Genomic DNA, 15,590 nt, shown 5'->3' on the forward strand with positions numbered 1-15,590 from the left:
CCAAGTACCCTTTGAGCCATGAGCTGACATGTCGCTCGGCAAATGAACTACGGGCTACAAACTCGTTACTATAACTCTCGTGGGGCACGTCGGCAAACTCGATCATGTGGATCTCTCCAGTGTCAGCAAACCACTCAAGATAATTGGGTCGAACGATGTGTCCATCCCTGTTAACAAACAAGATCCATTCATCTTCCGTTGCCTGACACACTCGCAATGTGCCAGCTGCAGGTGGAGGCTCTTCCACTGCAACTTCCAGAGCAGCGCTGATGCGATCGATGCTGGAGAGAATACGAGGAGGAAGAGGAGTCATGATCGTCTGGGGGAACTGGTAGTCGCAGCTACCCGTTGTAAACTATATATCCAGCGATCGCGGCAGCCTGCAGGCTTGCCTGCCGCTCGTGAATCTTTCTTCACGAACCTTCGGACGAGGTGACGGAGAATTGGTTGAGAAATTACAAATCGTGTAAGGAATTACTGCTAAACCCGTCACCGGAAATTCTCGCGGTGAAAAAAGTGTGCCAAGTATGTGTGGGGTATTACATGTAATACGATAGGGTCCCGCTACACAACAACGCTAGTTATTTGAGCTTTGAAGTTACTAAGGGAATACGAGTTTTTCTTTACTGATAAACGAACGCCAAGTGGCAATTAACCGAGTGGCAATCACACGTGCAGCACTTAAATTTTCACGACCTAAGCTCAATCAGCTACGCTGCAAGACACGTGATACCGCATGGAGTAGAAACCTTAGAGCCACGGCATCCATCCTTGGAACGTGCGGCCGAGCAAATCCGGCGCCGTGGCCATTGCCAGTAGCTCCTGAGCTTGCGTCAGCGAGCTCAGTTCCGCCATCTCATTAGCGTCCTCCTTTTTACTACTGGCCGTATCAACCAGTGCGTGGAACTTACTGAGATGTTGCTTCAGATGGGGGTTCTGGGCCAGCTCCTCCTTCAGCAGCAAGGCAGGCGACACACCCTCCAGCTTCCTTCGTGCAATGGCAATCTTGACATCAGGTAGCCACGCGGTGGTTGCATTGCCTCCAGCTGGAGACGGCGTCACTCTCTTGCTCGATCGAGACGTACGGGGCTCTTCCACGTCCTCCATCTCCACATCACTATCCTGCAGAGTAGACGGAGCATCGTCTTCAGCTTCAAACAATGCCTTCTGATGCGTTGTGGTCGACTGCTGCCAATCCAGTAGCGGCTCGTGCAAGAACACATTCATGACACTTTCAACCACTTGTCGCTTCGAGCGTAACGCATCAAACACCGCTTGCATTTCCTGTGCGAGTAGATTGGCACCGTCATAGGGCTGGAACACAAAGTCCATTTGTCTGGTGTACCGGAACGGAATCAATTCGGGAACAGGGAGAACACTTGCACCAGCACCAAAACTTACACCAAAGTCGATGCCAATGACACGGCCACTCGCGAGGTCAAGGAGGAAATTATCCAGATGACGATCTCCAATACCCAACACGTACGAGCAGGCGCTGAATACAGCTACGGACTTGAGAAAGTGGTCTCGAACTAGCAGGAATGCCTCGAAATTCGAGCCCAGTCCGAGTAGCTGACGCCGTAACAAATCTGCTGGGATCATCGCTTGGACCTTGGCGAACTGATCCACCACGTCCTTCGATCGAGGAGCAACCACCTTGGCACTAAAGCTTGCACCCCGTTGCTTCAGTAGAAAGGACTCGTACGCCTTTGCTGCTGTCGTGTTAAATAGTTCCAGTTTCTGTCTCTTGTTGCTTTTTAGGTCGACGCAGCGTTCGTCCATCTGCAGCTGTGCCTCAATGATTCCTTTCAAGGTTGTTGTGCCGTCTACCCACTCCAATAGACCGATTTCCTGTGTCATTGGGATCACGTCGTAGGTCGTTAGAGCGAGTCTTTGATCGCGACACCGCGGGTCTGCATCGAGGATCTGATTCATCACGCCGAAAAGTTGTTCAATGCGCTGGTCAAGACGCAAGTCTTCGCCTCCCTTTACAAGGAATGTGTAGTCCTTCTCATCGCTGCAATGCACCGTCAATCTCTTGGGTAACTGCTTCGACGATAGCACTCCGAGCATCGAATCGAAGCTCAAGATCCGCACGTGCTTCGACGGATCCGGAGGACTCCAATCTACAGCACACGCAAGTAACCCATGTGAGACGGATGTCATAGCTGCTGAACGCAGATAACTTACATGCTGTATACTGCCCCGGGAGTTCCAGTGTACAGCTCGAATGGTCAAATTCCTCAAGCCACTCCGCAAAGTCTCCCAGATGCGCCTTCATGTCCTTCGTGATGCCATATCTGCCAGGTGTGACACCGAAGTGGTTCATGACCCATTCACGCGCTGAATTGACAGTTTTTGCAGTCATCTTGGAGCCGTCTTTGCCCATTATTTTCTCCACATCTCGCTTAGCCTTTCGGCTCCAATCGCGATTGTATCGTCCGATCTGGGTGCCGAGTAGTGGTCGATCAGGAGAGAAGCAGTCCTTCCATAGATGCTCCACTTTTCCTTGTGCATCTGACGTCCTGTTATCTTCAATCAGCTTGGCGATCTCTCGTAGTCCCTCCTTTAGCCGTAGCTCTGGGTGATGAATTCTACCAACCCAAAACAGCACATTACTGTAACATCGTCCAGACTTCCTCCTCCAATGATCTAAAAGCACAAACCATACAATCTCAAGGCGGTGACGAATTTTTCCATCACCGGATTCGCGAGCAGCACCTCCAGACGATGCAAGTCCACTTTGAATTTGTCCAGCGAAGATCTGCACGTGACCATGAAGTCATAGAAGAGTGCCACTGGGTATTTCTCCGCCATCTACAAAAGCATAAAGCAAAAGGTCACAAGAGGACAGCACAGCAAGCTAAGTATGACAGTACAAGAACCTTTTCCAACATCGCAACAATCGTCTTTCCGATAGGTCCATTCAGCAACGCCATAAGCTGAGCCGACCACTGCAGACACGTCCACAGCGGAATCTTGGACAGAACACACTCTTCAAAGTCCGCCACGATATCTGGGTACGGTGCAATCACGTCGCACAACTGCGGGAAGTAGTGAGCACATTCACGGTCTCCAGCAGCCATTCCTCCCAAAACATTGTCGGCCAACAGCTTTGTCAATGCTTTCCGGTCCACGAGCTTGGCTAGTTTCTCCATTTTCCGCTTGAAAAGCAAGTCGTTCAGAAACTCGATGAAGGTCAAGCGACATCTCAAGAAAGCAGAAGACGCGCCGTCGTCCATCTCTTTACGAGACACAGCATCAATGCGCTGGCAAGAGACCTTGAACATGTCCAATGAGCGGGAGAAATACTCCTCTTTCAAGTTGTCGTCGACGTCGTGGACAGCATAAAACCCAGCGGCACTCGCAAACGCCTTTGCCTCCAAATAACCCATCGCCACTTTGTCGCTTGCGTCTGCAGTCTCCATCATGTTCATGATTTCCACATTGTCGAACATCTTCGTGGCCGTCTCGTAATATCTCGTGATCAGCTTAATCGAGTTGAAGCCACTTCGGTCCGCCTGATGCTCTTGTCGATCCACCAACTTGAGCACGTGTGATACGAAAGCCTCCACCATTTGAACACTCAGTTTCGGGAGGTGGTGTGTGTTGCACAACTCGCGGTAGCTTTTCAGCATCTTCGACGCCAACGCCAGAATATTGCAGGAAATTGCCGCGTTGGCGTACTGCAGCATCGCATTGCTCTTGCTCCCTAGAACAGCCAGACGTATCTCGTCCGAGAGCAGTCCTTGATCTCGTGTATACTTCAGCAGAAAGCCGGCAACGGTGTTCTGTACCATAGAGTGTTGCGACCAGAGCACCATGCCCTTCTCCCCTGTTGAAGGTGGGAATCTTCTCCACGCATCCATAAACCCCGTGATACTCGGGTGCTTCCTCGTGTCAACATCAGAGTAGTCACGTCCGAAGCGAGAGAGTACGTCGTCAATCTCCACCATCGACGCCAGCGACTGTAACAATTGCATGCGAGAAGTCGATGCCATGGGACTTGTCTGTCTCCACATCTTCAGGAAATTCGCGTAAAATGTTTCCACACAGACACGCGCTTGGTTCTTGTCTCCTGATGACAGGTAGGCCAAGCACATCTCAACTGGGAACCTCGACTGCACAAGCTCCGTCTTTGCTGAATCACGCATTGCACCTTCGATGAAGTTCTGCAGACTGGCCAGGTCGCTATCCGTTTGCTTAGCCTCTGCCAGTCCCAAGCACGAACGCAAGTAGTGACCAACGCCTTGCTCCAGATACGGTGGACGCTGCTTCCACACAAACTCACTGTCTTCCAGAGTCGCTTCAGTAAGCTCGTTTTTCAGCGCGTCCCAATTGTTTAACGTCTCCAAGCAGTTGAATCGTTGCCAACGACATCGCGTAGCATCAGTCTCAACAGCGACGGCGTTATTGCCTTCCAGGATTTCCAGTTGCGAGTCCAATATACTCTGAGCCTTCTTGTATGATGCTATAGCGAGTGGGAGGTCTCCAGATAGCTGTGCTTGGAGTGCGAGCTTCGATTCGGCACTTGTACTGCATGTCATTGACAGCGCTACCAGAAAATTATGCTTGTGCACTGTACTCAGCAGTTTGTGCAGCAGATCCCAACAGCTTGTCACTAATCCATTGGACGCTACGTCCAGGTCCGCGTTCTTGCCTTGAATCTCGTGAATCAACTGTTCTTCAAGTGCCAGCTCACTGAGATGATACTTCCCACTCGATAACCCAGCTTCTCCGATCGTTTGTGGACGAAGAGGAAGCACGTCACAAAGACGCGGGTGTCGGATAATACTGGCGAAATATGCTGGAACTATACTTCCAACGTATACCGACGATGATTTGGAGCGTGTCAATGTCTCCTCGAGCCTCCGCGTCAGCTCGTCTGTGCTTCCGGACTTTTCAAACTGTGAATTGCCCACGATCGATGAGAACAGTGCGCCGAACACCAAGCTTGACGTCTCGACGGAGGACTCGCAGAGCGCCATGATAGGATCCACGATATCTTGCTGCGTAATCTGGATGTCAGGAAACTCACCGACGCGATATGTTCTCTTCATCGACACGTGTCCCTGACGCTGTTTCCGGTCTCGAGTTACCTGCGCTTCTTCTTTCTTCTTCAACAGAGCGTACTGGTCTTGGAAGAAACGCTTGGAGGCTTTCTTGTCATAACTTGACGGGTCTTTCACAGCGGGATTCTCTGCAGCAGCACGGCGTTTAAAGAAGCGATTTCGTCCCGGTCGCTGCTGAACAGCGTCCGAGTCGCCAAAGGATTGGCTGTAGCTTGGTGTTGATCCAATAGATGCTGTATACCACACACAAATCACAAGCTGTCGTCAATAAAACAAACTCACATGCATACAGTTATCTACGGAGGATGTGTGGGCTTACCTGGTTTGGAGAGAAACAACTGCGACTGCATCGCACTGCCCAGAGACCCATCACCTTGTGATGCAGTGTATGATAAGCTGCTAGAAGATTGCTGCGTTGTCTCTGGACGTGCACTGAATAAATCAGCTTCCACCGAAAACAGCGGTGCCATCGACTGCGTTTTCGCCTCCCAACTCGCATCAATGTGCGTTGCTGCGTACTCTCCACTGCCCAGTGCACTGGCAAAAAGAGGTCGTTCAAACTCACTGCTCTCCTTCGACATGCCGACAAGGAGATTGGTAGCATAGAGTATCCACTTGTCGTCGAACTCGGAGGAATACAATGGACCAAAGATCGAAAGCAATCGATCGCTACAGGAATTCACGATGGCCGCCGAGCTATTCCAATACTCGAACGCTTCTTGTCTCCGCTGGTCATCTGAATCGCACAGTCCATGGAGCAGAGAGACTCGAACTCTAGATTTCACCTCATCGGAGAGATCTTTCTCGAAGAGCTTCTTGGCCACAGTAAACAGCAGTCCTCGACACTCGGAAAGATCGTGGCCTTCATAACATTTGAGCATGCCAATCCCGCCGTCGGATGGATTTGCTATCAAACGATCCAGCTCTGACAAGGTCAAGTGACCCAGAAGACGTGAGATAGCTCGGAGGGTACTGAGCTGTACTCCAGCATGTCGGTGGGCTACAAAGCGACCAAGAACAGACTGCATATGGGCAAATAGGTCCTTCACGACGCTATCGTTCGCAGCCGCATTGTTCAACGAATCGGCCGCCAGCAACGCCCACGTATCCACCGCAATAGCCTTTGGCAGCACGAACGACAGACGCTGTAGCATCATCGAATCAATGATTTCTGACTTGTGCAGCGAAGCGTTGCGGAGCAATGCCAGGAAACGTCCAAAGTCTTCGTCGTTGTACGAGCCGATAATCAGGTTTCTCAGCTTGCACATGAACTCTTCACTCTCCGAGTGGCCAGCAGTCTGTAAGTATAGTCCACCGACCTCAGCTGCTAGAGTGTACAAGGACGTCGTCTTGCTCGTCATGACCAGCAAGATTCCGTCTTCAACGGTCTGTCCTGCCTCTTCAACTAGTAGCTCGCTCTCCAGTCCAGTAGTCAGCATCGCACTGATGATCTGGAGGGCAGCGAATTGCTTTGCAGCTTTCATCTTTGCGTCGCCATCGTCATTGATGAGGTAGGTAACCAGCATCCCCGCTTCAATATTCGCTGAATCCTTCCAGAGAGCGATCAACTCGGTTACGAGCAGCACGTTACTGTTCCGAATCACATTACTCCGCTCCGGACAAAGCTTGACCAGTTCATTGACAAATCGACTGGCTGTGTCGCTGAGAGATGATACCGGCACGTCTTTCCAAGAGTTCACCACAAGATTACAGCAGTCACGCAAGATATAGCTGAATTCAGGGGCCATTTGAGCCGTGCTTGCATCGAGAAGCGCTTCCATCACTGCACGCAGCCATGACGATGAATACGTCGCAAAAACGTCCGGAACATTCAGCACCACTTTCGCCACGAACAATCGCACGTTTAAACCTGTTGACGAGTCGACGATCACGTCAAAAAGCTTCTTCATCCAGCCCGGCATCGCCTTGTCACTCCAGCTAGAACCAAAGTCCGCTTTCATCTGCACCAACACGCGCAGCAATGGAATCATGCACGGATGCTGATTAAAGGCGTCAAGTTCGATCTCAATGTTCTCATACGTCGAGCCCGTTTGGTTCATGTCCGACGCAGTCATTGTGGAGACTGAGAGCGAATCCGTGTCCATGCTTAAGCTGCTCGCCGTGAAGAACTGAAGAGCAGCAGATTCATTGCGCTTGGACGTTGAATGCGTCGTACCATTCGTCTCCAGTCTGGCTTCAAGAGAAATCGCTGACAAGCTTGATAACGGTATGGTCGCAAAGGTTTCCGTCTCGGCAGGTAGCTCGTACTCCCGTGAGAGATCCAGGATATTGCTCCAGAGAGCTGGCTGGAACAAGATCTGATCAAAGAACTTTTCCTGCTTTTGCGTCCGAGAGACAGCAGTGAGAAGACAATTGTAAGCTGCACAACATGCCAAGCGGACGAGGTCGTCGACATCTCCATGTGTCTTCGTGACCACTTTACTTGCACACTTGCACACGAGCATCGTAAACTCCCGTCCTTTTCCATTCTTGTGACCCAGAAAAGCGGAATTGATCTCCGTCCGAACAATCTCGGGGTCTATCAGCCGATACAGAATCTCCACTAGCGAGAACGCCACAAACACACCAATTCGACTTCCCGGGGAGGAAGACTCAGCTGCGGTTGAAATCAGAGTCGCGAGTAAGCTGATAATGGTCGACTTCTTCGAGAGACTTTCCATCAAATAGAACTGCAGCAATGTTTCTCCAGTCTGACACTCAATCAAGGGCGTAAACACTTCTTCCAGAAGCGTTTTGCGAACTGTAACATCCAGCGAGGGGTCTAGCAACACATCCAGCAGCTCCGCCAGCTGGTTCCGTATCCTGTCACCGCTTCTTGTCCCCCCAGTCTGTACACTGCCGACCGAGACCGAAAACCTTGCAAGCATTTGCTTGATTTCAGTACGAAAAAGATGCTTCTCTGCCTCCTTCAGACTTGGGTAGATGATCTTGAGGTAGGCTATTGAGGTACTCCTCTCGATGACACCCAGAAGCTCAGAGAACAACAAATAGAACACGTCAAATTCCTTCGAACCATGCGAGACATCGACTGAAACGATCGGAAACTCGTCGAAAACAAACGCAACCAGAGCGTTTAGCGTCGCTTTTGACGCTTGCTTCTCCTTGGGAACTAGAGTCGAGCTAGGTCCCAGCATCGCCAGCATTCGCAGGATTTCAGCTTTCACCAAGTAGCTACATCCTCGTTGTTTGAGTAGCACAGTGATGGCGTTCTGGATATCGGGAATAGGTCCCATCCGCAGCGCCTCGACGAGAGTTTCAGAACAATGTTGGCATAACTCCAAAAAGTACCGGAGAACTTGCAAGAGCGACAAAGCGCGTTGGGTATCCGCTTTGACAGCTTCCAAGTTGGTGACAAACTGCTTGACATTTGCCACTAGCGTCTTAGTAAACGCATCCCAGTCCGCCGACCTGGACGGGTAGACTTTGAAGCTAGTCACTTGGCGTAGAACATCGACCAGCACGTTGACGACGAAGTCGTTCTCCAAAGACAGAGAAACCAGCTCGCTTGCGCACCTGTTCCACACTGCAAGTGTGGGCATGAAGTGCGTCACGTCACTGTATAGTGATCCATACACCTGTCGATCGGCAGGATTAATAAATATTTCAGTGATCTTCCAGCCACATGCAGCTGCAGCCTTCAGTGCTGCAATGGCAATAAGGCGGTCGTGAGGTGAGCCATGTCCATACTCAATCGCCTTGCTGGCTACCAGGGCGAAGATTTCTGCGTATTTATCTGCCACAGGGAAGCTGATGATGCCAGCACTTAATACCTGTTAAAATCAAAGCAACGGATTAGCAAATATATAAATTGTCTTCTCCTGTAAGATCAGATATCGCATACCTTGCTCCCGAAGAAAGACAGCGACGTGATAGTTGTTGAATGTTTGACAAACGTTTCGCTGCTGTTCACTTGCGTGAGGCACACTTGCAGCCTCGATAGCATCGAATCGACCGTTTCCTGCAGTTGGTGAGCCCAGTCCGGACTCCGCGCGGTCACACCACAACAAAAGTCCTCGATCGCGTCAAACGAACTTGCATCAAGAGCCTGAGTATCTGTGCAATGGAGCAGTGCCTGGAGAAGCTTCTCGGCTACAGTACTTCGAAACAGCTGGTTGTCTATATCTGCAGCTTCACGTAGCACCACGCTGCCATTGTTCATAAATGCCTTGACACAACTGCATAACGAAGTCAAGACGGAGAGATATGCCCCAGTCCAATGTATACGTTTCGACGAATCCTCCCAAGGCCCATCGATCTTCAAGAAAATCGCAATAGCCCATGACAGCGTCTGCTGGCAACTGGCCTCTTGTTGGTCACTAACTGCAGCAGAATGCTTGCGCTTCATGCTACCTTGCCGAGGATTGTCTAAAATGCCTTGAGCTTTGTCGTCCAGCAGCTCTAAGCACCACACGTAGCTCTCAATCGACGCAGACAACTGCTCCATCCATTCCACCGTAATGTTTGTATGAGCGAGTGGGCGCATCGGAACCAGCACAGCAATAATCGATTCACTGCCGTGAGTCGAAGCATAGCTCTCGATCCACTCAGGGCTCGACTTGCTGATCAGCGCGCTAAAAGACAGAAACAAACGTCGACACAGACGACGAAACAAGACCTCGCGCGCACCAGTCTGCTGGAACAGCCATAGTGTCGTCTGCTGAAGAATTGAGTCGTCATCAACGTTACGAGCGGTGGAACTTCCTTTCGTAAAGAGCTGAGGAAAGCGACAGATGCCGCGTTCAATCTTCAGCACGGCTTTCGAAATCACATCTCGCGAAATATCAACTCCCCCGACCTTGTTTCGAACGTCGCTGTCACATAAGCGTAAGGCATAGAGAAGGTTCTTCAAGCACGGCAGCGCAAACCGCGTCAATACTTCTCCGTCTTCTTCCTTCAAAGTTCGAAGAAAGTAGCTGATGGAGGCTGCAGCTCCGCTACGTTGCACAGCTCCCGGGTGGCGACAGAGCGAGAAAACTCGCTCCAAAATGTTGTCGGCCTTTGTGCGCGCTTTCGAATCTTCAAGAGCCAGCGAGAGAAATAGTGCGATACATCGAGCAGACATCGTTCGAACAGCAGTCTCTGGGTCGGACAAGCTCCGCGTGAGCTCGTCTAACATGCTCGAATACTCAAACGGGAACGTGTCACTATTTGCAGCCAGCCAGCGAAGCAACTGGAAGAGCAGCGGCTCGAAAAGAGATCTGCAGATCTTCTCCGGGTCTGTAGCAAGCCGTACGATACGCGCAAATACTCCACGCCACATTCCATAAAACACCGTTCTCTTTCCAGCTGCATGTGGATGCGTCGCTGTCTTCCCACACAGATAACACACCAAGGCGTGGTAGCCTTCACTTGCATTGGCTTTCACCCGCCGCACAGAGCTGTGCGTTGCCAAGAGACCGAGATGAGATAAAATGGGATCCATCGCTAGCGACAACGACACCTCGCTTAGTTCAAGCTCCAATCGGAAGAAGGGCGAGGAAATGCTTCCCATGCTGCCACTAGCGTTGATCACGGTAGGAGGCTCACTCATTAATAGCGAAATCTTGCCGCCACACTTGCCCAGAAGTAGTAGGATACGACGTTGCAGCTGAGCGAGGTCGGATGCTTGATTAGACGAGACATTCATCACGCCTTTTCCATTCGCTTTCACAAGCGATAAATCTTCATCGCTGAGCGCTTCTTGGTCGAGATATGCCGAGAGTAGAGGGATAACTTCCGAGATCATGCCTTCCAGATCGTCTGGGCACTGTCTTTGCCAACGTTCCAATGCCGTGACAGCGACGACGGCCGCGGGGAGATAGGATCGGCCAAGGTCCAATATTGACCGGACTATGCCAACCATGTCCTGGACGGCTACCACTTCTATGGGAGCCGCCAAAACAAACTCAGAGCACGTCAAAAGGAGTTCGTCCTGGTAAAACCGGGCTTGAACACACACCCGCTGGACGAAAGCCTTATAATCCTCGCGGAAGCGGGACTGCTGATCGTCAGTAGTTTCTGGTGAGTCGAAGAACTTCCGATCATCCATTGCTTTAGCCACTACAGCTCCAATTCGATAAAAACTCGACACGAGCGGTAGTTTTGAAGCCGAAGAAATGACCTGCTGCATGATCAGGGGTATCTGCAATTTCAACAATGTACATCAAGCGTTAAAGCCAATCCAACCTCGTTAAACATAGCAGACTAACGTACCCAGGGACGCAAAAGCGGTCTCAGTGCTTGACCGAGGACCCTCTCAACAAACTCGGTCATATTAAGCATGATCGAGTGATCGCGAGGCACGGTAGGCTGTCGTTGCATATAGAAACAAGTCAGGGAAGCGAGTTCAGGCAGACCAAACTGTATAACTTACCAGGTACCCCGTCGCATTCTTCCCGTTGTTTGTTGTCTGCAGATCAAACTGATACGAAAGGTTGAGCTGACTGATAATGCCAAGAACATGCTTGACAGTAGAGTCGAAGAAGGTTGCATGAAGCGTTCTTCCAACAATCGAGGCCTCCTTCATCTCAACATCTTCGCTTCCACTAGTCCTCGGTGCAGTTGTTGGCTCCATAGTCGTTCCTGAATGACGACGAAGTAAGGCTAACCAGAAGCCTTCATATTCGTATAAAAGATTTGTCACAAGCTCCCCCGTATCCGGATGATAGAGAACCTATAGCGAAATGCATCAGTGAATCAAACTCGAGTCATTATAAGCTCCTTTAAGATCACAAATCTTACCACTTCTGACCCAGTGACGTTCGAAATGCTCAGCATCAGCGTGTGAAGGACAAAGCGATCTACAAGAGGGTCTATCACTGTCCAGCATGATAAAGCGGCAAAGACGGCCGCAATCGACTTGTGTACCACCACTTTTGACCTCCAAAGACACTGGGGATAAGCTGTCATGACATGACACAGCATATCCCCCAAAAACTTGACGTAGCCTTCATCAAGTCGAACATCGTGGCGCTTCAAGCAATCCACATCAGCCACAGCACGTTAAAACATACAGAAATTTAACCATTAATACGCTAGCCAACGTACTTCTTGCACGAACCGTCCAATGCATTGAACGTACTGAGAGAACAGAGGCCACCTCCACGCTGTCGCTTTTGTATCCAACGCCAAGAGGGACTCGCCAAACGTTCTCAGTTTGTCTTCGATCTTCCCATAACCTTTCGCCCCCAGATAGACGTAGATCGATGTCGAAAGCCAACCAAGGCATTGCACTGCGAAGGCCGTCATCGACGTGCCAGCCGCAGAGTCGCTCACAGTCGGCAGAATTTCTTTTAGAATCTTGTTCAGACATTTCTTGCGCTGGTCGTCCTTTGCGTCCGCCAGATATTTATTTAGCACCTGCAGAATCGCATTCGAGCATACAAACGCATGCTCTTTGATCTGGCAGCATTTTTAAGCATCATAAACTCCAAACAAATGTACAGAAGAACATAAAACTCGAGCGTACCGTTTTGTTCTCACTCTGGCAGCAAAACTTCATGTACGAAAACCACACGTAGCCATTTGGACCGATCTCTTGCTGGAATATCTGCGCGTGTCTTGCTAGAAAAGTTTCAGACGAGTTCGTCACCTGGTAGCGCGACAAATTGCCACTAACTGTCGTTGCAAACACCGTGAGCAAGTATCTGCGGCACACAGAGACAAACGTTAGCCCCATAATTAAACTTCCCGCCATCCAATCATCAACTCACGAGTAAATCTTCTTCCGCAGGGCGTCTTCCCGCTTGTATCTCCCTGTATCGCGATCCAAAAGCCGAGCCAATGCAAATAGCAGTCCATTTACCATCATCATCTCGGGCGAATGGCTCGCGAACTGTTTCTCCAACTCGTTTTCTATCCAACTTAGCAGCATCGGCACATTCTCGTCCACCTCGTTAGGAAACTTCTCTATTAAGTAGCCAATCACCTCCAGCATCTGTCCTTTGGCCGTCTGCGTCGCCTTGGAGAACTTGATGTCATAAAACAGCTTCTCCACATACGCTCGGGGCTCTATATCATCGCTAGTGACGCGCTTGTCTGCGTATTTGAGCACGTTCACCACCACCTGACAGCATCAACGTAAAAACTCAGTTCACACTCGCCTCCCAATAGTAAATAGTCCTTCCTACAGTCAATGCATGGCCCTTGACTCGATTGAACGGGTCTGCCCGCGCTGTCTGTTGGCATGCCTTGTACAAGTCGACCACATGCTGCTTGGTGAGCGCACGATGCGCTCCGTATGTCTTAAGGAAGGCTGCCAGAAGCTCCAGCACGCCACTTCTAGCTGCAGAGATCTCACGCTTGCGTGCATCGTCCGCAAAGTCAGCGCTGGCGCTCAGGAAGCGCACCAGACTCATTGGCTCCGTGCTTTGGAACAAAAGAATGGTGCACTGCTGCGCCGAAGCCCGCGAGCGAGCCATAGCATATGCCACCTCCGTCTGCAGATGACCGAGCGTCTCTTCTACGCTGTCCACTGCATGTGCGTGCGCCAGGAAGGCCGCCAGCTCCTCGAGCCGTTCACCAAGCTTGGTCGTCATACTTCAACTGGCGGGATAAATGAGGCAGTTTGAACCGGACACGAGATTTTGATTCACCGAATCGCGTTTGTAAATCATTTTATTTCATAATATTCGGAAACGGATAAAATTCGTAATAAAATAGAAAGTATCTAAATCGGCGACAGTGTAAAGCAAAGTGGAACGTCCCGTAATTAATTTATTTTAATTTTTGAAATTTATTTTTTTAGAAAAAGCCTGTCATGCAAAGTTGATTTAGTGTAGTGCAAAGCTTTACGTGCCGTACTCCATAGGTTCGCTACGAATAGCTGCCGCCACTGACAACGCACGGTGGCGCGCCATCTTGTTAACCCATACGTGGCAAGCTATGCTCTGCAGCGTTTTCAAGCAGCTGCATCCGGCGCTCTGTTTTCTCTCCGTGTGGAGCAAGAAACATTTCGTCATGACTTAAGGCAAGATAAGCCTTAATGCGTGCTTTTAATACACTAAAACACCCTGCCGCACAGTAAAATAGACACAAATGTTAGTACATGTGCACGCTATAATTGTCTGTAAAACGTACCCTCAATCGGGTTACACATGGGGGAGTATGGCGCCAACCGCAACAGCTCCAGGTCCTCCTGCTCAGTAATCAGATTCTCAGTCTGGCTATGAGCAGGAGCGCTGTCTAAGACAATGACAACCGTCTTGCCAGCGAAGTGGTCGCGGTACACGTCGTGGCGCTTGACCGCCTCGTACACCGCGTCCACAAACGCAGCATTGACCTCCATTTTAATGCTGCCTCTCTGTTTAGCGTAGTGCACCAGGCCCACCTCAGGTGACACGGCGCATTGCAGCTGCAGGTTCGCTTCTTTGGAGGGCGGGAGTTCGACAACAGCACGCTCGCCAATTGGAGATCGGCCCTGTGTACGTTTGCAATACAAATTAAAATTTGTTTCATCGTAATACACAATGAAAGACCCCTTGCGCTCATGAGCCAGCAATGCTTCACCAAACTCCCTCCTCTTTTCGATATTCACATCGTTGTTACATGTTTCTGGCTCAACTCGAACCTATGCAATAAACACTAACCATTAGTACAATACAAATAAAATATAAATTAAAATAGAGCTTATTACCTGTTTCACAGTATACAACTTGTCACACAATTTCTTACTTATTGTGGAGGTGCTGACACGAACTCCAAAGTCGTAGTGCAGCATCTCCTGCATCTGCACGAGCGTGTATTAACAGTTATCCTCCAGGTATTCTACGAGGGCCTCCTCCATCTCCGACGTGCACTTAGTGCATGTCGTCCGCGCGCCGCCTCTCTTCTTGATGTCCGGGGTTCCTTGCTCGACGATAGTCCGAGCCGTTGTAGCTGGAATTCCGTTGCAATCGGCTACTAAGGCCCAGTCCTGCCCAGCCTTGTGTGCGTCGAGAACGCGTGTCCGGGCCGCGAGGCCATGCTTTGGTTCTGTTGGCATGACGCCAGAAGAAGAGGTTTTGATGCCGACCACTAGTTAGCTCTGCATTAAATCGCCATTGCTCTAAAGTCAATTTTTTTAAATACAAATTAAAAATTTCTTTGTCACTTAAGTTACTTCACACCGCTTTGCTTTACACTGTCGCCGATTTGGACTGGCAAAGGTGTAGTTAGCATGAATGAAATCAATTCGTAATTAGAAAAACGGCATTGTATTTAAAATAATTTTGAATTAGTCTAGAACTTCTAGGCTTGCTATTATATTATCACTGTGAAAGTAAAATATTTATTTTTTAATACAAAATGGAAAAGGCCAACAAGACAAAAAACTCGACCCCTTGCGCGGTATCACCTGCGATTAGTCACTAGGGCTGGAGCGTAGGCTGGGATAGCAATAAATCGACGGTACGTGTATGTCAGTAGGCTCTGTAAATCCTGGTCCCTTTGCCCGCTCGACAGTCCTATATTGTACATGTATACATGTCATGTATTTAAATATATAAGTTGTAGACCGTTGCATATTGATGCACATGACTG

General features: G+C 49.9%; 1 protein-coding gene across 1 annotated transcript; it reads right to left on the reverse strand.

The window, feature by feature from the left end:
* Positions 1 to 750: 750 nt before the first annotated feature.
* On the reverse strand, positions 751 to 13,609 carry PITG_05423 (DNA-dependent protein kinase catalytic subunit, putative; the record flags this gene model as incomplete). The annotated part of the gene is made up of 13 exons (XM_002999027.1): positions 751 to 2,126; positions 2,191 to 2,594; positions 2,672 to 2,817; positions 2,886 to 5,305; positions 5,392 to 8,863; positions 8,935 to 11,214; positions 11,286 to 11,381; positions 11,446 to 11,745; positions 11,814 to 12,008; positions 12,120 to 12,473; positions 12,541 to 12,718; positions 12,785 to 13,137; positions 13,202 to 13,609. The coding sequence occupies 13 exons, from the start codon at positions 13,607 to 13,609 to the stop codon at positions 751 to 753; spliced, it is 11,982 nt and encodes a 3,993-aa protein (XP_002999073.1).
* Positions 13,610 to 15,590: the final 1,981 nt, after the last annotated feature.

The sequence above is a fragment of the Phytophthora infestans genome, genomic scaffold (assembly GCF_000142945.1).
Source record: "Phytophthora infestans T30-4 supercont1.7 genomic scaffold, whole genome shotgun sequence".
Classification (NCBI taxonomy): domain Eukaryota; phylum Oomycota; class Peronosporomycetes; order Peronosporales; family Peronosporaceae; genus Phytophthora; species Phytophthora infestans.